At 43.7% G+C, this 27,067-nt stretch overlaps 1 protein-coding gene across 1 annotated transcript in view; it reads right to left on the reverse strand.

Annotated features, from left to right (window-relative positions):
* Window positions 1-18,466: 18,466 nt before the first annotated feature.
* minar1 (membrane integral NOTCH2 associated receptor 1) overlaps window positions 18,467-27,067 on the reverse strand; it is a 39,497-nt gene continuing 30,896 nt past the window's right edge. Inside the window, exon 5 of the mRNA XM_014127537.2 lies at window positions 18,467-21,603. Coding sequence (XP_013983012.1) covers window positions 21,406-21,603 — 198 coding nt within the window. The 3' untranslated portion in view covers window positions 18,467-21,405. The remainder of the gene's footprint in view (window positions 21,604-27,067) is intronic.

The raw sequence follows: 27,067 nt of genomic DNA on the forward strand, positions 1-27,067 counted from the left end.
GAGGGGGGGAATTAATACACACACACACACACACACACACACACACACACACACACACACACACACACACACACACACACACACACAAATCCCTCCTTTCCTTTTTCTGGGAATAACAGCCTGATGATCTCATGTCAGAATACTTGGTGCATGCAGTACAGTAGGTAATTGTGTGCGTGGGGGAGGTATTATTGTATGAGGAAATTATTTTTTACCTCCAGCTTTAAACAACTGAAGAGAGATAGACTCCATACAAGGTTCATGAAGGTATTAGAAGATGGCCTCCAGGAAGACCCCAGGAAGAGTGTGGACCACAGGAAGACCCCCGGAAGACCCCAGAAAGAGTGTAGACCTAAGGAAGAGTACATGTGTAGGATCTTAATTTCAGCCAGTTTGCTACAGCAGGAAATCAAAAGGAAATGTGAGTTATTATGTTGATTATAATTAATTTACATTTCTGTAGGGGTTGAAATTTCAAAGTGGAAATTACAAGCTTCTGAAGCATTTTAAAATGTCAAATACACAACAAAATGTAACTGCCTGAATTTAAAATGGATTACATTTAGATTTTGTGTCACTGGCCTACACACAATACCCCATAATGTCAAAGTAGAAATGTTTATAAAAAAGTATTGAGTCAATAAAGTACTCAACCCCTTTGTTGTGGCAAGCATAAATAAGTTCAGAAGTAAAGATTTGCTTAACAAGTCACATAATAAGTTGCATGGACTGATTCTGTGTGCAATAATAATAATGTTTAACATGTCTACCTCATCTCTGTACCCTACACATTCAATTATCTGCAAGGTCCCTCAGTCGAGCAGTGAATTTCGAACGCAGATTCATCCACAAAGACCAGGGAGGTTTTCTAATGCTTCGCAAAGAAGAGCACATATTGGTAATTCAGTAAAAACAAAAAAGGACATTGAATATCAGTTTGAGCATGATGAAGTTATTAAATAAACTTTGGATGGTGTATCAATACACCCAGCCACTACAAAGATACAGGCATCCTTCCTAACTCAGTTGCCGGAGAGGAAGGACACCGCTCATAGATTTCACCATGAGCCCAATGATGACTTTAAAACAGTTACAGAGTTTAATGGCTGTGATAGAAATGTGAGGATGGATCAACAACAGTGTAGGGCAGCAGATAGCCTAGTGGTTAAGAGCATTGGGCCTGCCTCCCGAGTGGCGCAGCGGTCTAATGCACTGCATTGCAGTGCTATAGGCGTCACTACAGACCCAGGTTCAATCCCAGGCTGTGTCGCAGCTGACCGCGACCGGGAGACCAATGTCATCCGGGTTAAGGGAGGGTTTGGCCAGCCAGGATGACCTTGTCCCATCGTGCTCTAGCGACTCCTTGTGGCGGTCTGGGCGCATGCATGCTGACTTCAGTCGCTAGTTGTACGGTGTTTCCTCTGACACATTGGTGCAGCTGGCTTCCGGGTTAAGCGAGCAGTGTGTCAAGAAGCAGTGCGGCTTGGCAGGGTAGTGTTTTGGAGGATGCATGGCTCTCAACCTTTGCCTCTACCAAGTCCGTACGGGAGTTGCAGCGAGGGGTCAAGACTATAACTACCAATTGGTAGAAAAAAGGGGGTAAAAAGTACAACAAAAAAGAGCATTTGGTCAATAACTGGAGGGTTGCTGGTTCAAATCCACAAGCCGACTAGATGAAAAATCTGTCGAGGTGCCCTTGAGCAAGTCAATTAACCCTGGATAAGAACATCTGCTAAATGATGTGCATGTAGTTACTCCACAATACTAACCTAAATGATAGAAGGAAAATAATGAAGCCTGTACATAATAAACATATTCCTGTTTGCAATAAGGCACTAAAGTAAAACTGCAAAGAAATGAACTTCATGTCCTGAATACAAAGTGTTATGTCTGGGGCAAATCCACACATCACTGAGTACCACTCTTCATATTTTCAAACATGGTTGTGGGTGCATCATGTTATGGCTATGCTTGTCATCGGCAAAGACAAGGGAGTTTTTTAGGATCAAAATAATGGAATAGAGCTAAGCACAGGCAAAATCCTAGAGGAAAACTTGCTTCAGTCTGCTTTCCAACAGACACTGGGAGACAAATTCACCTTTCAGCAGGACAATGACCTAAAACACAAGGCCAAATATACACTGGAGTTTATTACCAAGATAACATTGAATGTTCCTGCATGGCCTAGTTACAGTTTTGACTTAAACTGGCTTGAAAATCTATGGAAAAACTTGAAAATGGCTGTCTAGCAATGATCAACAACCAACTTTATTTTATTTAACCTTCATTTAACTAGGCAAGTCAGTTAAGAACAAATTCTTATTTACAATGACGGCGTAGGAACAGTGGGTTAACTGCCTTGTTCAGGGGCAAAACGGCAGACTTTTACCTTGTCAGCTCGGGGATTCAATCTAGCAACCTTTCAATTACCGGCCCAACGCTCTAACCACTAGGCTACCTGAGCTTGAAGAATTAAAAAAGAATAATGTGCAAATATTATACATTCCAGGTGTGCAAAGCTCTTAGAGACTTACCCAGAAAGGCTCACAGCTGTAATCGCTGCCAAAGTTGATTCTAACATGTATTGACTCAGTGGAGTAAATACTTATGTAAATTAGATTTTTCTTTATTTCCTTCTCCATGAATTTCAAAAAACATGTTTTCACTTGTCATTATGTGGTATTGTGTGTAGAGGGGTGAGAAAAAAAATATTTTATACATTTAGAATTCATGCTGTAATACAACAAAATGTGGAATAAGTCAAGGGGAATGAATACTTTCTGAAGTCACTGTATATGGATAGTTGTGAATAATTTAGTAGGGCTGCATCAGAGGCCTGCCAGAGAGAATGTGTTGGGACTCAATATGAGGTGGTAACCATAGCAATAACCAGGAAGTGAGAGAGAGGCTTGCATGAGTCACTTGACACTAAAGATCAACTAAAGGGGGAGAAATATTGAAGGATGATGTCTAAGGGTGCGTCTCGATAATAAACTCAGCAAAGAAAGAAACGTCCCTTTTTCAGAACCCTGTCTTTCAAAGATAATTGGTAAAAATCCAAATAACTTCACAGATCTTCATTGAAAAGGGTTTAAACACTGTTTCCCATGCTTGTTCAATGAACCATAAACAATTAATGAACATGCACCTGTGGAACGGTCGTTAAGACACTAACAGCTTACAGACTGTAGGCAATTAAGGTCACAGTCATGAAAACTTAGGACACTAAAGAGGCCTTTCTACTGACTCTGAAAAACACCAAAATAAAGATGCCCAGGGTCCCTGCTCATCTGTGTGAACGTGCCTTAGGCATGCTGCAAGGAGGCATGAGGACTGCAGATGTGGCCAGAGCAATAAATTGCAATGTCCGTACTGTGAGACGCCTAAGACAGCGCTACAGGGAGACAGGACGGACAGCTGATCATCATCGCAGTGGCAGACCACGTGTAACAACACCCGCACAGGATCGGTACATCCGAACATCGTTGCCTATTGTCACAAACCCACCGTCGCTGGACCAGACAGGACTGGCAAAAAGTGCTCTTCACTGACGAGTTGCGGTTTTGTCTCACCAGGGGTGATGATCGTTTTCACGTTTATCGTCGAAGGAATGAGCATTACACCAAGGCCTGTACTTTGGAGCGGGATCGATTTGGAGGTGGAGGGTCCGTCATGGTCTGGGGCGGTGTGTCACAACATCATTGGACTGAGCTTGTTGTCATTGCAGGCAATCTCAACGCTGTGAGTTACAGGGAAGGCATCCTCCTCCCTCATGTGGTACCCTTCCTGCAGGCTCATCCTGACATGACCCTCCAGCATGACAATGCCACCAGCCATACTGCTCGTTCTGTGCATGATTTCCTGCAAGACAGGAATGTCAGTGTTCTGCCATGGTCAGTGAAGAGCCCGGATCTCAATCCCATTGAGCATGTCTGGGACCTGTTGGATCGGAGGGTGAGGGCTAGGGCCATTCCCCCAGAAATGTCCGGGAACTTGCAGGTGGCTTGGTGGAAGAGTGGGGTAACATCTCACAGCAAGAACTGGCAAATCTGGTGCAGTCCATGAGGAAGAGATGCACTGCAGGACTTAATGCAGCAGGTGGCCACACCAGATACTGACTGTTACTTTTGATTTTGACCCCCCCTTTGTTCATGGACACGTTATTCCATTTCTGTTAGTCACATGGCTGTGGAACTTGTTCAGTTTATGTCTCAGTTGTTGAATCTTGTTATGTTCATACAAATATTTACACATGTTAAGTTTGCTGAAAATAAACGCAGTTGACAGTGAGAGGACCTTTCTTTTTTTGCTGAGTTTATGTTCTTTCTCTTGAAGTGTGCACTTGTTAACTAATTCCCACACATCTAAAAGCATTGGATTGGTGGAGGCATGGTCTTGTTTCCACCATGTATCGTATACCTGCCATCTCCTTTACAATCAGTGAATAGAAATTAACGAGTGCACACTTCCGGAGGAAGGATGGGTAATTGGGACATACCCCTAGACACTGACCTGAGCTCAATTATGAATTTTCCCCACGAAAATGTAACAAAGTTTAGGATTTAGGAAGAATAATCTGATCATAGATCTGTGTCTAAATAAATCTCCTACCTTCAGCAGAAAAATCCAACTTTATAATCTGATTTGATACAGTGTTATATTAGCTTATCATTATGCAGAGGCACATAGACTTGGTTTTATGTTACAGAAATGTTCTTGGAGGACGTCCAAGAGATTTTCATGAAGATATCTCACTGTCAGTTACAAGCTGTCACAAAGTGCATCTCATCAAAGTTGCTTTGAGTAACCACGAGAGTCAGCGACAATGACAGTCCCAGAAACACTTCTCCGAATGAGACGCCACAAATAGTTCAAGGAGAGCTGAAACAAGATATGTTTTATTGTATCTGACACAACATCACTCCACGCCAGACTGTCTTCACACTCCTGATCCCTGCCATGTGTCAAACTGAGTAAGTGAGAACCCTTGTTGTGGAACTATCAGCTTCAACCCTTGTGTCTGTCTGTCTAATTATATCTGTGCGTGCAACATGTGCCTTTATTTACAAATCCCTTGACAAAACCAAACCACTTGAATGAGATATTATTAGGACGCACCCATGTGTCACGTCCTGACCAGTTTAGGAATTATTTGCTATTGTAGTTTGGTCAGGACGTGGCAGAGGGTATTTTGTTTGTGTTTCGGTGCGATGGTTTATGTAGTAGGGTGTTAGATTTATTATTTCCGGGTTTTGGTTTATGTTCTATGTTTTGTATTTCTATGTTCTTTCTGGTTTGTGGTATTTCTATGTGTAGGTTAATGGGGGGTTGGACTCTCAATTGGAGGCAGGTGCTTCCTCGTTGCCTCTGTTTGAGAGTCCTATATATGGGTAATTGTTTGGTGTAGTGTTGTGGGAGATTGTTTCTTGTTTTGCCTGTGTGAGCTTGACAAGACTGTTTTGTTGTTCGTGCGTTCTTCGTTTTGTTATTTTGGTGTTCTCTTTATTTAAAATAAATAACAAGATGAGCATCCACATTCCTGCTGCGTTTTGGTCCTCTATTCCCGACGACAACCGTTACAGAATCTCCCACCACAAAAGGACCAAGCAGCGGAGAAGGGAGCGATGGGAATATGATATGGACTGTCGGGAAAAGGAGACATGGGCAGAGTTGAGGATAGGCATTTCCAGGGTTGTGGAGGATTTAAGGGAGCCCGAGAGGCAGCCCCAGGGGGGGCACACAGGTAGTTTGGCTGGGCGAGGAGTGAGCCCCAGGCCAAATCCCCGTACCTTTTTTGGGCAACCAGTGACTGGACAGGTCCCGTGCTTTGGGGTAATGGGTACTGTGGCGAGGCCAAGTATTTTTAGGCCGGTACGCGCAGTACCAGCGCCCCGCATTTGCCAGGGGGAAGTGGGCATCCAGCCAGTAAGAGCGATGCCAGTTCTGCGCTCGAGACCGCCAGTACGCCTCTACGGTCCAGTGCGTCAGCCCAGTCCGACTCGTCCTGTTCCCGCTCCCCACTCTAGCCCTGATGTGCGTGTTCCCAGGCTGATACCTCCAGTACCAGCACCACGCATCAGGCTTCCAGTGCGTCAACCCAGTCCGACTCGGCCTGTTCCCGCTCCCCGCACTAGCCCTGAGGTGCGTGTTCCCAGACTGGCACATCCAGTACCAGTACCACGCATCAGGCTTCCAGTGCGTCAGCCCAGCCTCGAGAGTTCGGCAATAGTGTGCAGTCCAGAGTATCCGGCACCAGTGTGCAGTCCAGAGTATCCGGCACCAGTGTGCAGTCCAGAGTATCCGGCACCAGTGTGCAGTCCAGAGTATCCGGCACCAGTGTGCAGTCCAGAGTATCGGGCACCAGTGTGCAGTCTAGAGCATCCGGCACCAGTGTGCAGTCTAGAGCATCCGGCACCAGTGTGCAGTCTAGAGCATCCGGCACCAGTGTGCAGTCTAGAGTATCCGGCACCAGTGTGCAGTCTAGAGTATCCAGCAACAGTGTCTAGTCCGAAACCGAGGGAGCCTGCCTGCGACCCGGAACCGAGGGAGCCTGCCTGCGACCCGGAACCGGGGGGGCGTGCCTGCCTGCGACCCGGAACCGGGGGGGCCTGCCTGCGACCCGGAACCGGGGGGGCCGGCCTGCGACCCGGAACCGAGGGGGCCGGCCTGTGACCCGGAACCGAAGGGGTCTGCCTGCGACCCAGAACCGGGTGAGTCTGCCTATGACCCGGAACAAAGGGAGTCTATCAGCAACCTGGAACTGAGTAAGTCTGTTGACGATCCGGAACTAAATATGATTAACTGTGTATCGAATGAGTCTGCCTACAGTGTGGAACGGAAGAGGTCTGCCTACGATCCGGAACGATGGGAGTCTGCCTACGGCCCGAAACTAAGCAAGTCTGTCTGCAGTCTGGAGGGCAGTAGGCCTGAGCCGGAGCCACCTCCAGTTTAGGTGGGTTGGGGAGGGGGGGTGTAGCACAGGTGCCGTCGTTGACGGCAGCCACCCTCCCTTCGTTCACTTTAGTTTAGGGGGATTTTTGTTTGTTTTTGGGGATTATGTTCGTTTTTTTGTGTAGGTGCATCCGGGGTTTGCACCTTTAGGGGGGGTAATGTCACGTCCTGACCAGTTTAGGGATTATTTGCTATTGTAGTTTGGTCAGGACGTGGCAGAAGGTATTTTGTTTGTGTTTCGGGGTGATGGTTTATGTAGTAGGGTGTTAGATTTATTATTTCCGGGTTTTGGTTTATGTTCTATGTTCTTTCTGGTTTGTGGTATTTCTATGTGTAGGTTAATGGGGGGTTGGACTCTCAATTGGAGGCAGGTGCTTTCTCGTTGCCTCTGATTGAGAGTCCTATATATGGGTAATTGTTTGGTGTAGTGTTGTGGGAGATTGTTTCTTGTTTTGCCTGTGTGAGCCTGCCAAGACTGTTTTGTTGTTCGTGCGTTCTTCGTTTTGTTATTTTGGTGTTCTCTTTATTTAAAATAAATAACAAGATGAGCATCCACATTCCTGCTGCGTTTTGGTCCTCTATTCCCGACGACAACCGTTACACCATGTCTTTGCTCACAAGAAGCTGACCGGCATATGGGTGCTGCCCTTAGACGCTGAACTTGAGTCAGTTTAGCATTTTCCGCAGTAATGGTTAAAGTTAGGATTGGAAAAGGGGAAACTGATCCTAGATCTGTACCTCAGGGACACTTCACCCTGGAGCATGGTGTTGTCTGAATGACTAGTGGGAGGGCTATAAGCCACAGCAGCAGCAAGGAACGTCTTTATGGTTCTGAAAGGTCATGACCTTTTGGATTCATACCCATAATTCTAGACGTATTGAAGAGAGAGAGAAGAGGGTGGGGGTGTATGATATAATGTGCGTGTGTGTGTGGGCGTATGTGTGACACAGACAAAGAGAGAAACATAGGCAGAATGAGCCAATGTTCATATAACTCTCCCCCTGTCACGATGTTAAACTAGGAGGTTTATTATCGAACAATAAAACACAACTGGATGAGATCTCTGGAGGGGGAATGGTTGAAGCAATGTCAATCTAGTCTACCCTATAACTGATCAGGATGAGAGGAGACTCTTTAAAGCAATACTGTGTGAAGGTTCTATTCTATTCATTATCTGAAGGGGATGAGTTGTGATGGTGGTTTGGGACGACACTCTTAGAAGAAAAGGCGCTATCTAGAAACAAAAAGGGTTCCAGGAGAAGCTTTTGAAGAGCCCTTTTGGTTGCAGGTAGAACTTGTTTGGGTTCCATGTATAACCCTTTCCACAGAGGGTTCTACATGAAACCCAAAAGGGTTCTACCTGGAACCAAAAATGGGTTCTACCTGGAACCAAAAAGGGTTCTACATGGAACCCAAAAGGGTTCTACCTGGAAATAAAAAGGGTGCTCCTACGGGGACAGCCAAAGAACCCTTTTGGAACCCTTTTTTCTGAGAGTGTACACTCTGTCTTCCTGCATCACCACTGTTCCCTATAACACTCTGTCTTCCTGCATCCCCACTGTTCCCTATAACACTCTGTCTTCCTGCATCCCCACTGTTCCCTATAACACTCTGTCTTCCTGCATCCCCACTGTTCCCTATAACACTCTGTCTTCCTGCATCACCACTGTTCCCTATAACACTCTGTCTTCCTGGATCCCCACTGTTCCCTATAACACTCTGTCTTCCTGCATCCCCACTGTTCCCTAAAACACTGTCTTCCTGCATCACCACTGTTCCCTATAACACTGTGTCTTCCTGCATCACCACTGTTCCCTAAAACACTGTGTCTTCCTGCATCACCACTGTTCCCTAAAACACTCTTGTCTTCCCGCATCACCACTGTTCCCTATAACACTCTGTCTTCCTGCATCACCACTGTTCACTAAAACACTCTGTCTTCCTGCATCACCATTATTCCCTATAACACTCTAAGCCTAGAAGGTAAATCGATCATCCTTTGTTCCTAAGCCAAAGGATGACGGGGGAGAGGAGAAGATCAGCAGAGGGTGTTCTGGAGCTCCTCTAGTCTACACTGCACACGTCTGCCATGAACAAAATAAATGATAAAGAAAATGTGAAAAGACTTGAAATGACTGACATGGCCCGGTCTGATATGGGAAGAACAGAGAGGCAGGAGAAAGATGACTGACATGGCCCGGTCTGATGTTGGAAGAACAGAGAGGCAGGAAAAAGATGACTGACATGGCCCGGTCTGATATGGGAAGAACAGAGAGGCAGGAGAAAGATGACTGACATGGCCCGGTCTGATGTTGGAAGAACAGAGAGGCAGGAGAAAGATGACTGACATGGCCCGGTCTGATGTGGGAAGAACAGAGAGGCAGGAGAAAGATGACTGACATGGCCCGGTCTGATGTTGGAAGAACAGAGAGGCAGGAGAAAGATGACTGACATGGCCCGGTCTGATATGGGAAGAACAGAGAGGCAGGAGAAAGATGACTGACATGGCCCGGTCTGATGTTGGAAGAACAGAGAGGCAGGAGAAAGATGACTGACATGGCCCGGTCTGATATGGGAAGAACAGAGAGGCAGGAGAAAGATGACTGACATGGCCCGGTCTGATATGGGAAGAACAGAGAGGCAGGAGAAAGATGACTGACATGGCCCGGTCTGATGTGGGAAGAACAGAGAGGCAGGAGAAAGATGACTGACATGGCCCGGTCTGATATGGGAAGAACAGAGAGGCAGGAGAAAGATGACTGACATGGCCCGGTCTGATATGGGAAGAACAGAGAGGCAGGAGAAAGATGACTGACATGGCCCGGTCTGATGTGGGAAGAACAGAGAGGCAGGAGAAAGATGACTGACATGGCCCGGTCTGATATGGGAAGAACAGAGAGGCAGGAGAAAGATGACTGACATGGCCTGGTCTGATATGCACTACATTTCTACCTAATTTGAATAGTGCACTACTTTTTTTATAGCCCTGGTAAAGAACAGTGCACTAAATAGGGAATAGGGTGCCATTTGGGATGCAACCTCTGCTATTATTGCAAAGTATGTCCCTGGCGTTGCAGTTCATCGGCAACTGGATCTGTGTGTTGCCTTTTGTACTGAGGAGCTGAACTGTGATGAACAGCTGTGAGTCTAGTGCTAACATGAACAGAAGAGCGGGGATACACTGGGGGATGGAATCAATGAACAGAAGAGAGGGTACAGATGTAGGATCTTAATTTGAGCCAATTTGATATAGCAGAAAAATGATCCTGCAGCAACATGAAATGTGAATTATTATGTGGATTATAAGGAATAGACATTTTTGTAGAAGTTCATACATTTTTTGTAATGGTTAATCAAGTCAGAAATTTCTACGTGGAAATGACAAACTTCAGAAGCCTTTGTAAACCTCAAATACACTACACATTTAAAATGTCCTGTATTTCAGGAAAGTTGTCCTATAACAGGTTGATCAAATTAAGATCCTACATCTGGGGGATGGAATCAATGAAGAGGAGAGAGGGGATACACTGGAGGATGGAATCAATGAAGAGGAGAGAGGGGATACACTGGAGGATGGAATCAATGAAGAGGAGAGAGGGGATACACTGGAGGATGGAATCAATGAAGAGGAGAGAGGGGATACACTGGAGGATGGAATAAATGAAGAGGAGAGAGGGGATACACTGGGGGATGGAATCAATGAAGAGAAGAGAGGGGATACACTGGAGGATGGAATCAATGAAGAGAAGAGAGGGGATACACTGGGGGATGGAATCAATGAAGAGGAGAGAGGGGATACACTGGAGGATGGAATCAATGAAGAGGAGAGAGTGGATACACTGGAGAACGGAAACAATGAAATGTATGCATTCACTACTGTAAGTCGCTCTGGATAAGAGCGTCTACTAAATGTCTAATTGAAATGACAAACTGAAATGGCAGCAGGACACGAATTGTTTAGAGGACCGATGCTTGGTCAACGAAGGTAGCCAATCTGTTGTTCTGCCCCCTGAACAAGGCAGTTAACCCACTGTTCCTAGGCCGTCGTTGTAAAATAAGAATTTGTTCTCAACTGACTTGCCTAAATTAAATAAAATAATTAAAGGGTTGAGGAGTGAAATACAACTTAAAATATATACTGTCAAGGAGGTGTGTAAACAAAACCACTTAAAAATTTGGCAAGACAAGAAGTTGGGGTATGGGGGAGACAAAATACTGATACCTACATATAAAAACATTTTTGGTTTACCCAAATAGGAACTGGAGGATACACTGTAGGATGGAATCAATGAAGAGGAGAGAGGGGATACACTGGGGGATGGAATCAATGAAGAGAAGAGAGGGGATACACTGGAGGTTGGAATCAATGAAGAGGAGAGAGGGGATACACTGGGGGATGGAATCAATGAAGATGGTTGTAGAGGTAGACGTATCTGTTACAGTCAGAGCACACATACACAATACATACATTAAAAGACCCAATAGAACCACTACTGTTCTATGATGGAACATTTAGAATATTGGATGATCTACAATGGAATCTTTAGAACCACTACTGTTCTATAACGGAACATTTAGAATATTGGATGATCTACAATGGAATCTTTAGAACCACTACTGTTCTATAATGGAACATTTAGAATATTGGATGATCTACAATGGAATCTTTAGAACCACTACTGTTCTATAACGGAACATTTAGAATACTGGATGATCTACAATGGAATCTTTAGAACCACTACTGTTCTATAACGGAACATTTAGAACAACAGATGTTCTACAATGGAACCTTAAGAACCTCTGATATTCTCTCCCCTCTCTCCATTTTTCTCTCTAGCTTTCCCCTCACCTTTGCCTCTTCTCCTCCTCTTTTTTTCCCCTTCTATCCTTGAAACTGGTCAAATATCAAGAAAACTCAATGGAAAGTTAACTGGCCCACTTTGTCTCTCTGAAACAATAGCAGCGATTGATGTAGAATACAGAAACACTGAGATGTATTCAAACTGTGGGAAAATGAGAGAGAGAGAGAGAGAGAGAGAGAGAGGGAGATCAAGTGTGTGCATGTGTGTGTGTGTGTGTGTGTGTGTGTGTGTGTGTGTGTGTGTGTGTGTGTGTGTGTGTGTGTGTGTGTGTGTGTGTGTGTGTGTGTGTGTGTGTGTGTGTGTGTGTGTGTGTGTGTGTGTGTGTGCGTGTCAGTCCTTGGCTGGTTAAACTGTTGTCTCCTTCACAGTCCCACAAATTGGTTTATGATGCTCGAAAAGGTCATGCAGTACTTGAAGATAAACTTTACACTTCTCTAAATAATATTCTAAGATTCTGAGAAGGTCTCTGAGTAGGTCCCAGGAAGGCTCAACTGAACATCTATTGACATAGTATTGCTAAATGACAGTGACGCTTGGAAAGTGGAGAAGTCATCGAATTTCAAAAAGCAAACACTGCTGGAGACACATTTACATTTTGGAGACAGCGTTACGTTTGCTAGAAAAGAGATTTGCAGTGGCTGATTAAAGGTAAATAAGTGAATTATTTAGCCCACCGTTAGCCAAGATAATACACTAGCCAGCTAAGTTTGTTTAAAGTTGGTTAGAAATTGCTTCTACACTATTTTGCTAGCTACAGTAGGCTGAAATATTACTTGTCTTAAAAATTGTGTTTACATTTGACCATTGTGATGCTCATCCATGGATATCCACTTTCTATGTGTAAGCAGTCCCAGAAAAAACTCAGGGCCCTAGATGAAGCCTAGCCTAGAACTAAGACCCAGAGTTTGTCCAGGTCAGGTCACATGGTCCTATGAATAAGCCAGTGTATGAAATTGGAGTCTGCTGTATTTCAATGGTTGGGATTTCTGCACTATGCAGACCCAGAGAAAATGATAAGGGACAGGAGGATTTGGAATGAATCCAGCCTTATGGAGATAGCAGAGGTAGTGGTACATTGCACGCGTCAGCACACACACGCACGCACACACATGCATACGCACAGACACACACACACACACTCTCTCTCTCACACACACACGCACACACTATCTCGCACACACACACACACACACACACACACACACACACACACACACACACACACACACACACACACACACACACACACACACACACACACACACACACACACACACACACACACACACACACACACACACACACACACAGAGCACTTTTCTGACCATATTAAGTGAGTCTGCTGCAGCCGAGGTTAGTGGTTCTGTCTCAGTTGGCTGGGGAGGGTCGAGAGAGGCTCAGAGAGGGTGGTAGTGTGAGTGATGGAACAGTCTGAAGATGTTAAAATTCATCCTACATTCACAGAGGATTACGTTTCCGCTCAGTTAGAGTGCTCAACATATTTTAATACAGGTTTATTTGACTTTCTGAAGCTAGATGGATAGACTGATACAGTCACTTCAAAATCCTTCCTCACCAAACTAGTTACTTTACGGAATGTTTCCCCCGAAACATTATTACTGATATGTGACATGTCACCGTTTGTGATATGAATAAAGTGAACAGTTAGACAATGCTACATGTCATCGCCTAATGGACTACAGAAATGACTTGACAAGCAGACGTTCAATGATGGTGATAGAGATACGCCAGACATTTATCACAATGTTGCTATTTCCTTTCCCTGAAGCAGCAGTCTACAGATGTAATGGTTTCACAGTAATATCATTGCCATAGGCTATTCGTGGACTAATTGCCATTTTAGCTTCCATTCAATTGGAACATTTGTGAAAGGTCTCCTCTAAACAGACTGGATATAGCTGAAATTGGTTGCAAACGAATAAATTCAACTGCAGTTGTGGTCTTCCTGTATATTTTCCACCCAGTTGAAATGCATTATTTCCTGAACGTAACTTCAGGGAGTTGCGTTCACCAGATTGCAGAGCTGCTTGAGTCTGTGTTCCCCAGCTGCTATGAGTACGGCAGTGTGCTTCTTCCCTGCTTCAGAAACCCCCTGATTAGATTTGCAGTTCTGCAGCTGACTCCCGAAGAGGATGTCAAAAAAATGCTGCAATAGCGCAACGCTGCAACACAATTAGAGAGGTTTATCATTGTTTTGTAATGGGTTGCTTTTTTAGGGGGGGAAGAGACTTTTCAGCCAGCCTTAGCATATACTTCGTAATACCCAGGTTTGGGAATATTCTAAACACAACTGAAGAAATAAATAGAAATTCTTAATTTGTCCTGTAAAGTGTTAATTCTTTAACAGCCAAGTTCAAAGCCCTAGATGTATAACCTGTGTCACATATGATCTGCCCAGTTAGCTTGACTGATATCTCTCTGCCTTATCCAGATACAGTGCCTTCAGAAAGTATTCAGACCCCTTGACTTTCTCCACATTTTGTTACGTTACAGCCTTATTCTAAAATGTTTTAAATTGTTTTTTCCCCCTCATCAGTCTACACACAATACCCCATAATGATAAAGCCAAAACAGGTTTTGTTTGCACATTTATACAACATAAAAACGCAAATATCACATTTACATAAGTATTCAGATCCTTTACTCAGTACTTTGTTGAAGCACCTTTGGCAGTGATTACAACCTCCAGTCTTCTTGGGAATGATGCTACAAACTTGACACACCTGTATTTGGCGAGTTTCTCCCATTCTTCTCTGCAGATCCTCTCAAGCTCTGTCAGGTTGGATGGAAGCGTCGCTGTACAGCTATTTTCAGGTCTCTCCAGAGATGTTCGATCGGGTTCAAGTCCGGGCTCTGGCTGGGCCACTCAAGGACATTTAGAGACTTGTCCCGAAACCACTCCTGCATTGTCTTGGCTGTGTTCTTAGGGTTGTTGTCCTGTTGGAAGGTGCACCTTCACCCAAGTCTGAGGTACTGAGCGCTCTGTAGCAGGTTTTCATCAAGGATCTCTCTGCACTTCATCTTCCCCATTCATCTTTCCCTTGATCCTGACTAGTCTCCCAGTCCATGTCGCTGAAAAACATCCCTACAGCATGATGCTGCCACCACCATGCTTCACCGTAGGGATGGTGCCAGGTTTCCTCCAGACGTGGAATTCAGGCCAAAGAGTTCAATCTTGGTTTCATCAGACCAGAGCGTCTTGTTTCTCATGGTCTGAGAGTCCTTTAGGTGCCTTTTGGCAAACTCCAAGCGGGCTGTCATGTGCCTTTTACTAGTGAGTGGCTTTCGTCTGGCCACTCTACCATAAAGACCTGATTGGTGGAGTGCTTCTGGAAGGTTCTTCCATCTCTACAGAGAAACTCTGGAGCTCTGTCAGAGTGACCATCGGGTTCTTGGTCACCTCCCTGACCAAGGCCCTTCTCCCCCGATTGCTCAGTTTGGCCGGGCGGCCTGCTTAAGGAAGAGTCTTGGTGGTTCCAAACTTCTTCTATTTAAGAATGATGGAGGCCACTGTGTTCTTGGGGACCTTCAATGCTGCAGACATTTTTTGGTACCCTTCCACGGATCTGTGCCTCGACACAATCCTGTCTCGGAGCTCTACGGACAATTCCGTCGACCTCATGGCTTGTTTTTGAATAAATTAGCAACAATTTTTAAAAACCTGTTTTCACTTTGTCATTATTGGGTATTGTGTGTAGATTGATGGGGGAAAATAACAATTTATTCCATTTTAGAATAAGGCTGTAATTTAACAAAATGTAGAAAAAGGCAAGGGGTCTGAATACTTTCCAAATGCACTGTAGCTCATAAGGTAACATGGCATCAGAATTGGCATCCAAACCCACACCTAAAGTAACAACATTGGCTTCAAGTCTATGTTTAATGAAGTCCAGTTATAGTACTATATTGCATATAAATAGAAAGCCATACACACTGTTACAGCAAGGGCTAAATACAGTTGAAGTTGGAAGTTTACATACACTTAGGTTGGAGTCATTAAAACTAGTTTTTCAACCACTCCACAAATTTCTTATTATCAAACTATAGTTTTGGCAAGACGGTTAGGACATCTACCTTGTGCATGACACAAGTAATTTTTCCAACAATTGTTTACAGACAGATTATTTATCTTATAATTCACTGTATCACAATTCCAGTGGGTCAGAAGTTTACATACACTAAGTTGACTGTGCCTAACAGCTTGGAAAATTACCGAAAATGATGTCATGGCTTTAGAAGCTTCCGATTGGCTAATTGACATAATTTGAGTTGATTGGAGGTGTACCTGTGGATGTATTTCAAGGCCTACCTTCAAACTCAGTGCCTCTTTGCTTGACATCATGGGAAAATCAAAAGAAATCAGCCAAGACCTTAGAAAAAAAATTGTAGACCTCCACAAGTCTGGTTCATCCTTGGGAGCAATTTCCAAACGCTTGAAGGTACGACGTTCATCTGTACAAACAATAGTACACAAGTATAAATACCATGGGACCACGCAGTCGTCATACCGCTCAGGAAGTAGACGCGCTCTGTCTCCTAGAGATGAACGTACTTTGGTGCGAAAAGTGCAAATCAATCCCAGAACAACAGCAAAGGACCTTGTGACGATGCTGGAGGAAACAGGTACAAAAGTATCTATATCCACAGTAAAACAAATTCTATATCGACATAACCTGAAAGGCCGCTCAGCAAGGAAGAAGCCACTGCTCCAAAACCGCCATAAAAAAGCCAGACTACGGTTCGCAACTGCACATGGAGACCAAGATCGTACTTTTTGGAGAAATGTCCTCTGGTCTGATGAAACAAAAAATAACTGTTTGGCCATAATGACCATCGTTATGTTTGGAGGAAAAAGGGAAAGGCTTGCAAGCCAAAGATCACCATCTCAGCACGGGGGTGGCAGCATCATGTTGTGGGGGTGCTTTGCTGCCGGAGGGACTGGTGCACTTCACAAAATTAGATGGCTTCATGAGGAAGGAAATTATGTGGATATATTGAGGCAACATCTCAAGACATCAGTCGGGAAGTTAAAACTTGGTCGCAAATGGGTCTTCAAATGGACAATGACCCAAGCATACTTCCAAAGTTGTGGCAAAATGGCTTAAGGACAACAAAGTCAAGGTATTGGAGTGGCCATCACAAAGCCCTGACCTCAATCCCATAGAAAGTTTGAGGGCAGAACTGAAAAAGTGTGTGCGAGCAAGGAGGTCTACAAACCTGACTCAGTTACACCAGCTTTGTCAGGAGGAATGGTCTAAAATTCACCCAACTTATGTAAACTTCTGACCCACTGGGAATGTGCTGAAAGAAATAAAAGCTGAAATAAATAATTCTCTCTACTATTATTCTGACATTTCACATTCTTAAAATAAAGTGTAGATCTTAACTGACCTAAGACAGGGAATTTTTACTAGGATTAAATGTCAGGAATTGTGAAAAACTGAGTTTAAATGTATTTGGCTAGAGTGTATGTAAACTTCCGACTTCAACTGTAGTTCAGGTCTATGCTAACTATACTGTAAACCTCATAATAATCTGTCAGCGTAGTTTCATTTGACACTTTTCTCCATCAATATGTGCTATAAAAAGTTGATTATTAAACTAGAGTTTAGTCAACTGAGTGATGCATAATTACTGACCTTTTTATAAAGCACATTGCTGAAGAAATGTCAAATTAAATCACACTGCAAGATTATAATGAGTTTTGTGGTATTTGTCACCCCAAGTGTTATCAGTGCAGTTGTAGTCCAGTATTCTAGGCCAAATCCTGGACTCCAGTACCAACAATCCCCCTGGGCCAGGTTCCTTGTCGGCTGACCCAGTTAGAGTTTTCTATGAGGAACATCAGACAGTTCTCACTGGGGATGTACAGTATAGCAGACTAAATGTGGACTTGGCTCAGTTAGAAACTCCTCTAAAGCCTAATTTATAACCTACATAGGTACGGAGGCAAGAACTACAATTAGCTTAGCAAAATGGTGATCCTGCGTAGTCGCATAGCAAAAATACCCTAACGTGTGCAGCACCGCAATTTGTAACTCGACCCAAGTACGCAGGATCGTCATTTTGAGTAGCTAATTGTGTTCTTGTGTTGCATATGTATGTACGTAAGGTATAAATGATCTAATTGCTTTCTATACTAGTGATCTGGACCCATGTTCATAAAGCGCCTCAGGGCTAGACCGGTTTTACTTTTTAAATTATAATGAATAAGGAAGGAGACCTGATCTTAGATCAGCACTTTTACTCTGAGATGCTTGATTGATGCATACTATACGGTCCCTGACCTTTTCACAAATCCTACTGTATTAGTCTAACTGGAGTATTATGCAAATGATGAACTGAAGAACACTAAAAAGAATCTCATAAATGAATAGTGAACAGCTAGATAAAAACATAATAAAACCCTCAGAAAACAGGCTTTGTTATGCTGGGCAATATTCTGTCATCTCCCCATTGAACCTCTTCTTCGAACTGAAGACAAAAAAGTGACGATAAAAAAAGTATCACAAAACAATAAAGAGTCAGTATGACAACCACTTCACACAGCAAATATTCATTTCAAAGGACAGCTAAAAACAAACGTTGCTACTTTGCGAGAGAGAGGTCCAGTCACACAGACACAGTAACAGTCAGAACAGTTGTCTTTTATTGTGGTATATTCCAGTTTACACCTGTTGCCATGATGTGTGCATCTAACTATTTACAGACTACTACAGTGTGCTGCGGCTCACAGTTCCTGTGTTGAAGGCAAATCCACTGGGTAATCATTACACCGCTCAGGGGAGAAGTTTCCCCTAGGTACAGATCTAGGATCAGATTCCCCTCCCCAATCCATCGGTAAGGAAAATGTTAAAGTGACCCAAAATCAGCATCTAGAGGCATCTTCGTAGGTCAGCGTTTTTCATCCTGAATCTTGTTCTGGAGGCAGCTCTGCAGAGTGGTCACTAGAGGGTGCAGCCACAAAGTAATACAATTTGACCCTAACGTTAACCACACTGCTAACCCTAATGCCTAACCCTAACCTTAAATAATATTTTTACAATATAGCCAATTTTGACTTCGCATCCGACCTATCTAAGGAGGATTCGCTCAATTCTGCCTCCAGGACAAGACTCATGACAATAAACGTCAACCTGCAGTAACTTCACCCTTCACCCATTAGGTGGGGGGCTCAACTCCAGTCCTCTCCTAACGGGCAAACCTGACATCAAACTGAGTGGTCCAGTGCTTCATTATCAGGTTATTGTGTCTACTTTTGAACGATTATATCAAACAACAGAAATTCTAATGTTTACAACCTGAAGTACGTACTTCCTCATGTTAATTTTTGTAGTATGACAACGTTCTCTCCCATTTGTGCCAGGAACACCTGAAGTGGCAAATAAATCACTAGCATAAAAGGTTGTGTTCCAAGCCAACTACATTGCAGACGTTGCATTGCATCAACCAACGGTTGCTTACCACGTCATCGACTGCAGTCAGGCATCAAATTGCTATATCATAGGATGTGGTTAGCTGATATCTTAAACATCTATCCAGGCGTTTTGATATCTGCCAGGAGTCTGCAATGTAGTCAGCCTGGAACACGGCCTAAATGAACTAACTTGAGAGGGAAACCAAGGAGGACTGGAGTAGAGCATCCCCTGGTTTACGGTTAACTGGGTGACGTGTGTGTGATCGGCCATCTTGGTTTGCCTACTGTCTCTGAGCTCAGGTTCATGAGTGGAAATGTGAATCTCACATTGTGTCTCAGAAATATGAAATAGCTTCCCCTATTCATCTCCTTCCTTTCATCACCACTGCTACAGTTGATGATGAGACAAGGACGTTCTTCAAAACTATTGGGACACAACCTTAACGGCAGGCAGTTTGCATTCAGTGGTTCTAAGGCCTCTTAGGAGACTAGATGGGTAGGCAGGGCTTGAGTGGAGGGACTGTTTCTTTACTTGAATCAGATTCTTACGAAGTGTTACAATGCCTTATAAACATTCATAGCACATTCCAACCACATTGGAATGCAGTCATGGACCGTTAGGAAACTGTAAGGTAAAGCAACGAGGCATGGGGCTACTAAGATGTCATACATCCACGATACATCATAACCTATTGTGTCGTATTGCTTAATTAATACAACATGTCATAATGCTCTATAGAAGGGGCTATGAATATTTATAAGGTGACACAGCACTTCATAAGAAGCTTCTGCAAGTGTTAGTGTTTCTGACAGCCTGGGAGATTGGTGCAGTCGATACCGCTGACTGAACTAATACAAGTGTCTCTCCCAGAGGTGCTCAGTTAGTCAACAGTAGAAACGTCAAGTATTTACTGTATAAAACACTCTCACAAGGCAAAGAATAACTCCCTACTTCAGAGCTCCCTACTGCAGCTATGTGCTTTTGGCTAGTAGTTAAACTATCTAAAGCAAGGAAAGGAGTGCAACATTCAACTCAATTCTGCTCAAGAGACGATGAAAAATGATATGTGTGTTTTGCTCTCTCTGTGAGTAATGCTACTTTCAATACATTCAGGTTAGCTCTGTAGTGTTTTATATTGTTTTTACAATCTACTGTATGTACTGCCTGTTATTCGTCTATTTCAACTACAGTACTTCAATATACTGTATGTCTATTTAGAAAAGGCATTGCACAAAATCCCATGAATTAAAACTCTGGTTATTATTATTATTATTATAGATAAAGATAAATAATATCTGGTGCACCTCATCACATTCTACCAGATAATTCATCAAAAAATAACTCTCATTAAAATACATTATACAGCAATTATACTAAAATAAAATATCAGACGCTGTCTACAAAAACAAATCCAGCTGTCGACCGTATACTGTACAGATAATCTGTTTCAGTTAACAAAAACAAACTCAGCTGTCGACCGTATACTGTACAGATAATCTGTTTCAGTTAACAAAAACAAACTCAGCTGTCGACCGTATACTGTACAGATAATCTGTTTCAGTTAACAAAAACATTGGCTGGGTAGCCGCTTTGTTTTTTTTGTTTGAATTGCAGATTGCCCCTTTAACAAAGAGAAAAAGTGAAATAAATATTGTACTCGTAATATTCTGGAACATCGTACACCAATACAATATACATTTAAATGTAAAAGATATACTGTAGACATTGTGTACATTCCCGTTGCATACCGTCTGTCTTTGATCATAAATACATAAATGTCAATAAGTAAATATAGGCAACAATAAATAGAAAAGATCAAACTTGCAACATTCCCCTCTGAACAAAGTCATTTTGAATGTGTCCTGACGATTGCCTAATACCAATGCCCTATCCCGTGGCATAACAACTAAATCATGTAGAAAAGAACATAGACTTGATTCCAATGCCACGAACATAGGCCAGATTCACATTAAACAATACATGTACCTCACTCTTCAAACGTCCACATAGCCAATCAGAGGGCTGCTCCTGTAATTGGACTGATACCATATTGCTCACACGTATTCAGTCCTTTTACAATTAGCCAGAATAAACAGGGGCAGAGGGAAAGTGTGCGACTTTGAGCACTTCGTAGAGCACGACTTGGAGCACTTCATGACTTCATAGTGCATATGGGCACAACGATGACCAGGATCACAGTGCAGGCGGCTGCAGCAATCAGCGCTCCAATCTTGCATACCTTGGCTCTCCGAAACTCCGCTTCCTTCCTCTTCAGCAGCGAATCGTAACCCGGCGTGTGGATATCCTCCATCCAGTACTCCAGGTTATTGGGGTTTAATGACTCCTGCGTCTGAAAAGGAAAGAAGGGGTTTGGGGTGGAAAGGACATTTGGAGTTCAAGTCAAACAGTTTTGCCCACTGGGATGTGATTTTAGCAGGGTTGGGGTCATTTAGATTTTCATGCCAGTCAACTCAGAAAGTAAACTGAATTTCAAATTCAAACATTTTTAAAATCCATTTTCTTTTCAACGATTTCTTAATAAACTGAAAAAGAAAGGTATTTATCAAAAGTTGTAACATTAAAAAACAAAAAAATCCAATTCACTGCCTGAACTGAGTGACTTCAATTAAAATTCAGCCCAACCCTGGATTTTAGATAGAAAGGCTATGTCCCAATTCTGCACTCTTCTTGCAAAGTGCACACTTGCACACTCCTGGTCATGTATTTAAAATAATTGGATTGTTGTAAACATTGGCCAGGGAGCTTTCACCATTGGGAAATGCATTATGGAAAGTGTGCAAGTGCACACTTTGGGAAAGGGGTGGAGAATTGGGACTCAGGCAATGAGGAAGCAAGCGAGAAAGAGAGAGATGGATTTAGTGGATCTGAAAGACAAAGAGGGAGAGAGATAGGACAGTGAAAGAAGAAGACAATTAATGAAGGAGACCAGGAGAGAGCTACTCTATCTGATGGCAGAATTAGTAGGGACAGCAGTATTCAAATTATTTCATTCAAGTGTTATTGTGACACGCACAAATGTGTTTCTACATGACGACTTTCTCACTGTACAGTATACTAGGGCAAAGTTACATTGTCAAGGATTTAGCACCACACTGACTGAAACAGGACGGTGGGAGAGAGTTTATGTAGGTGAAACAGAGAGGTGAGAGTACATTTCATGAAGAATGTATTGATTATTGAGGAGTTACTATTATTTAATTCTGGTTGAAACAGGACAACAGGCAAACAGACTGAATTCCCTTCTTATCCCATGTCTCATATGTGAGTATAGTATAGGGGGCAAAAATTATTCTTCCAAGATTGGATTTCTAGCAATCATACATTGATATTTTAATTGACTCTCACTATTCAAAGAGAGATTGTAAGAGAGAGCAATGGAGAGAGAGAGAGAGAGAGAGGGAAAAAACAGGAAAGAGAGATCAGAAGAGAGAGAGAGCGAGAGAGAGATAGAGAGAGGGCGATAGAGAGATAGAGAGAGAGCGATAGAGAGAGAGAGAGCGCGATACAGAGAGAGAGAGAGAGAGAGAAAGAGAGAGGGAAAAAACAGGAAAGAGAGATCAGAAGAGAGAGATAGAGAGAGCGATAGAGAGATAGAGAGAGAGCGATAGAGAGAAAGAGCGCGATAGAGAGAGAGAGAGAGAGAGAGAGAGAGGGAAAAAACAGGAAAGAGAGATCAGAAGAGAGAGAGAGAGAGAGCGATAGAGAGAGAGAAAGGGATAAAACAGGAGCGATAGATCAGAAGCGAGAGAGAGAGAGAGAGAGAGAAAACAGAGGAGAAAATAAGACAAACAGAGAGAATCAGCGGGAGCCAGCAACCTCATTTTCCACTGCTCTGCATGGACTTGTCCTCTGTGGCTCTCCTCTCAGCATCCAAGATGCAGCAACAACCAGGGGTGTTCAGTATAGGTTGGCAGGCTACCACCCATAGAGCTGTAGTCAAAAGTAGTGAACTATGAAGGGAACAGGGTGCCATTTGGGACGCACCCCGCTTCCCCTGGGTCCTGACAAATTCTTCGGAAGATACGCCGCTTGAAACTGATTTTAGGTCAGTTTTGCATACCCCCATAATGGTTGAGGTTAGGATTCAGGGGGAGTAAAATGATCCTACATTTGTGCCTGAGCGAGATCCTGGGAGATTTCTGTCTCTGACACTACAGCCTTCCCATTTCTCCCATCTGCTTGTTTCTCTGACAACTCCCTCTTGGCTAGCCTCATCCCCCTTCAGTGGTATTGCCTATATGGACCCTGTGATAAACATTTGCGGCCATCGATTCACGCCAACAACCGCTCAAGTTTATCACAGGGTCCATTATTCCTTATGAGCTTATATCAACTGTCGTATCCCATCAGAACCCAAAATGTGAGCTTGTTTACCTCCATTTGTTGTAAACAATGTTTTACATTTAAATAGACGCTCTTATACAGAGCGATTTACAGGAGCCATTATGGTTAAGTATCTTGCTCAAGGGCACATCCGCAGATTTCTCACCGGCTTACTGGACCAACACTCTTAAACGCCAGGCTACCTGCCACTTAATGTAAATGTAATCACTGTATAGCTTAAAAACAGGATTAGAACTATCACTTTGATCTCATGGATGATCAGTCCTTGCATCCATAGCGCCGTCTATGAATTTGAGAGTGGTTACATTTCTCCAGCCATATTCCTCAGCTGTTAACCAAAAGAGTGGCAGGGTGGGGCTTTGTTGCTAATATAGTGGAGGTTTCCTGCATTCAGAGGGTTACTTCATTGATTGGTACAAAAGGACGTCTTTGAGCATTAATGCTGGGGGATTTAATGATGTTCTTGTGTTGATGCCGGCAGGGAGAGAGAGCGTCGGAGAGAGAGAGCTTTTGAGAGAGAGAGGAGAATAGGAAGAGAGAAAGAGAGAGGCAGACAAGACAGACAGACAGAAAAGCATGTACTGTAAGAAGCTAAATGCCTAGCCGTTCATAATTGGAGATAAGATAATAACTCATTCACTACAGAGTTGATTATCTCTCTCAACAGAATACTACTGGCCTCATTCACTATAGTTCAACTTTGAATAAGGAAATCTTAGTGATTTTCTGATTCACATATCACCAAAACCATCGTTTTCTATCTACTGTGCAGTGTGTCGACGCAATGCTTACTTTTTTCAAATCAATCTCTCTCTCTCCTCTAGTCATACTCACACTGCTTTAAAATACATCCTGATCCTCCTCTGAGTATTTTATACCCCTCATTAAGATTCACAACATACATCTGCAGTTCATGGGTATAGGGTTTATCCAAATCCCTCAATATTATGCCTCCCTCCCTCTCTCTCTCTCGCTCGCTCTCTCTCTCTCTCTCTGTCTCTGTCTGTCTGTCTGTCTGTCTGTCTGTCTGTCTGTCTGTCTGTCTGTCTGTCTGTCTGTCTGTCTGTCTGTCTGTCTGTCTGTCTGTCTGTCTGTCTGTCTGTCTGTCTGTCTGTCTGTCTGTCTGTCTGTCTGTCTGTCTGTCTGTCTGTCTGTCTGTCTGTCTGTCTGTCTGTCTGTCTGTCTGTCAGTCTCTCTCTGTCTCTATGTCTCTCTCTCTCTCCCTCTCTCGCTATGTGTCTCTATCTCTATCTCTCTCTCTCTGTCTCTCTCACTGTCTGTCTCTCTCTCTGTCTCTCTCGGTCTCTCTGTCTGTCTGTCTCTGTCTGTCTATATATGTCGCTCTCTCTGTCTCTCTCTCTCTCTCTGTGTGTCTCTGTCTCTCTCTCTGTCTCTCTCTCAAGGTTAATCCTATTGCCTTCTGCAACCCTCTTAAGGCACCAAGGTTAATCATACTGCAACCCTCTAAGGCACCAAGGTTCATCCTACTGCAACCCTCTAAGGCACCAAGGTTCATCCTACTGCAACCCTCTAAGGCACCAAGGTTCATCCTACTGCAACCCTCTAAGGCACCAAGGTTAATCCTACTGCAACCCTCTAAGGCACCAAGGTTCATCCTACTGCAACCCTCTAAGGCACCAAGGTTCATCCTACTGCAACCCTCTAAGGCACCAAGGTTCATCCTACTGCAACCCTCTAAGGCACCAAGGTTCATCCTACTGCAACCCTCTAAGGCACCAAGGTTCATCCTACTGCAACCCTCTAAGGCACCAAGGTTCATCCTACTGCAACCCTCTAAGGCACCAAGGTTCATCCTACTGCCTTCTTTTGAAAACTGTCCCAATTGATCATGATGAAATTAGAAATCAATGCATAGTGTGACCAGCCTGGTTTTCATTTTTTTGTCTGTCTGTTTCCCTGTTTGTCTCTGTCTGTCTCTCTGTCTGTTTCTCTGTCTGTCTGTCTGTCTGTCTGTCTGTCTGTCTGTCTGTTTGTCTCTCTGTCTGTCTCTCTGTCTGTTTCTCTGTCTGTCTGTCTGTCTGTCTGTCTGTCTGTTTGTCTCTCTGTTTGTCTCTCTGTCTGTCTCTCTGTCTGTTTCCCTGTCTGTTTCCCTGTTTGTCTCTCTGTCTGTTTCTCTGTCTGTCTCTCTGTCTGTTTCTCTGTCTGTCTCTCTGTCTGTCTCTCTGTTTGTCTGTCTGTCCATCCATGTGTCTGTCTGTCTGTCTGTCTGTCTGTCTGTCTGTCTGTCTGTCTGTCTGTCTGTCTGTCTGTCTGTCTGTCTGTCTGTCTGTCTGTCTGTCTGTCTGTCTGTCTGTCTGTCTGTCTGTCTGTCTGTCTGTCTGTGTCAGTCTCTCTCTGTCTCTATGTCTCTCTCTCTCTCCCTCTCTCGCTATGTGTCTCTATCTCTATCTCTCTCTCTTTCTGCCTCTCGCTCTGTCTCTCTCTCTGTCTCTCTCGGTCTCTCGGTCTGTCTGTCTGTCTGTCTGTCTGTCTGTCTGTCTGTCTGTCTGTCTGTCTGTCTGTCTGTCTGTCTGTCTGTCTGTCTGTCTGTCTGTCTGTCTGTCTGTCTGTCTGTCTGTGTCTGTCTATATATGTCGCTCTCTCTGTCTCTCTCTCTCTCTCTGTGTGTCTCTGTCTCTCTCTCTGTCTCTCTCTCAAGGTTAATCCTATTGCCTTCTGCAACCCTCTTAAGGCACCAAGGTTAATCCTACTGCAACCCTCTAAGGCACCAAGGTTCATCCTACTGCAACCCTCTAAGGCACCAAGGTTCATCCTACTGCAACCCTCTAAGGCACCAAGGTTCATCCTACTGCCTTCTTTTGAAAACTGTCCCAATTGATCATGATGAAATTAGAAATCAATGCTTAGTGTGACCAGCCTGGTTTTCATTTTTTTGTCTGTCTGTTTCCCTGTTTGTCTCTGTCTGTCTCTCTGTCTGTTTCTCTGTCTGTCTCTCTGTTTGTCTCTCTGTCTGTTTCTCTGTCTGTCTCTCTGTTTGTCTCTCTGTCTGTTTCTCTGTCTGTCTCTGTTTGTCTCTCTGTCTGTTTCCCTGTTTGTCTCTGTCTGTTTCTCTGTCTGTCTGTCTCTCTGTCTGTCTGTCCGTCCGTCCGTCCGTCCGTCCGTCCGTCCGTCCGTCCGTCCGTCCGTCCGTCCGTCCGTCTGTCATTGAACTAATTCCAAACCAATAGGGATAGAGAGATGGATTTTTAGAGGGCACTGAAGGCTAGGAGTCCTGTAATTCCTGATCAATGAGATACAAAAGTGGACTCCATAACTGACTTATCATTGCAAATTGTGTCGGGCTCCTCAACCCATTTGTTTAGGCTGAAACATAATCACTGGCTTACAGACTAATTATCCTCCATCAACAGACGCTTCAGTGTAAGTTTACGGGCAATCACTGCAGATGTTCAGTCAGACACACCGACCGATTGACTGAATGCAGGTTT

Source organism: Salmo salar, chromosome ssa11 (assembly GCF_905237065.1).
Source record: "Salmo salar chromosome ssa11, Ssal_v3.1, whole genome shotgun sequence".
In the NCBI taxonomy this organism is placed as follows: Eukaryota; Metazoa; Chordata; class Actinopteri; order Salmoniformes; family Salmonidae; genus Salmo; species Salmo salar.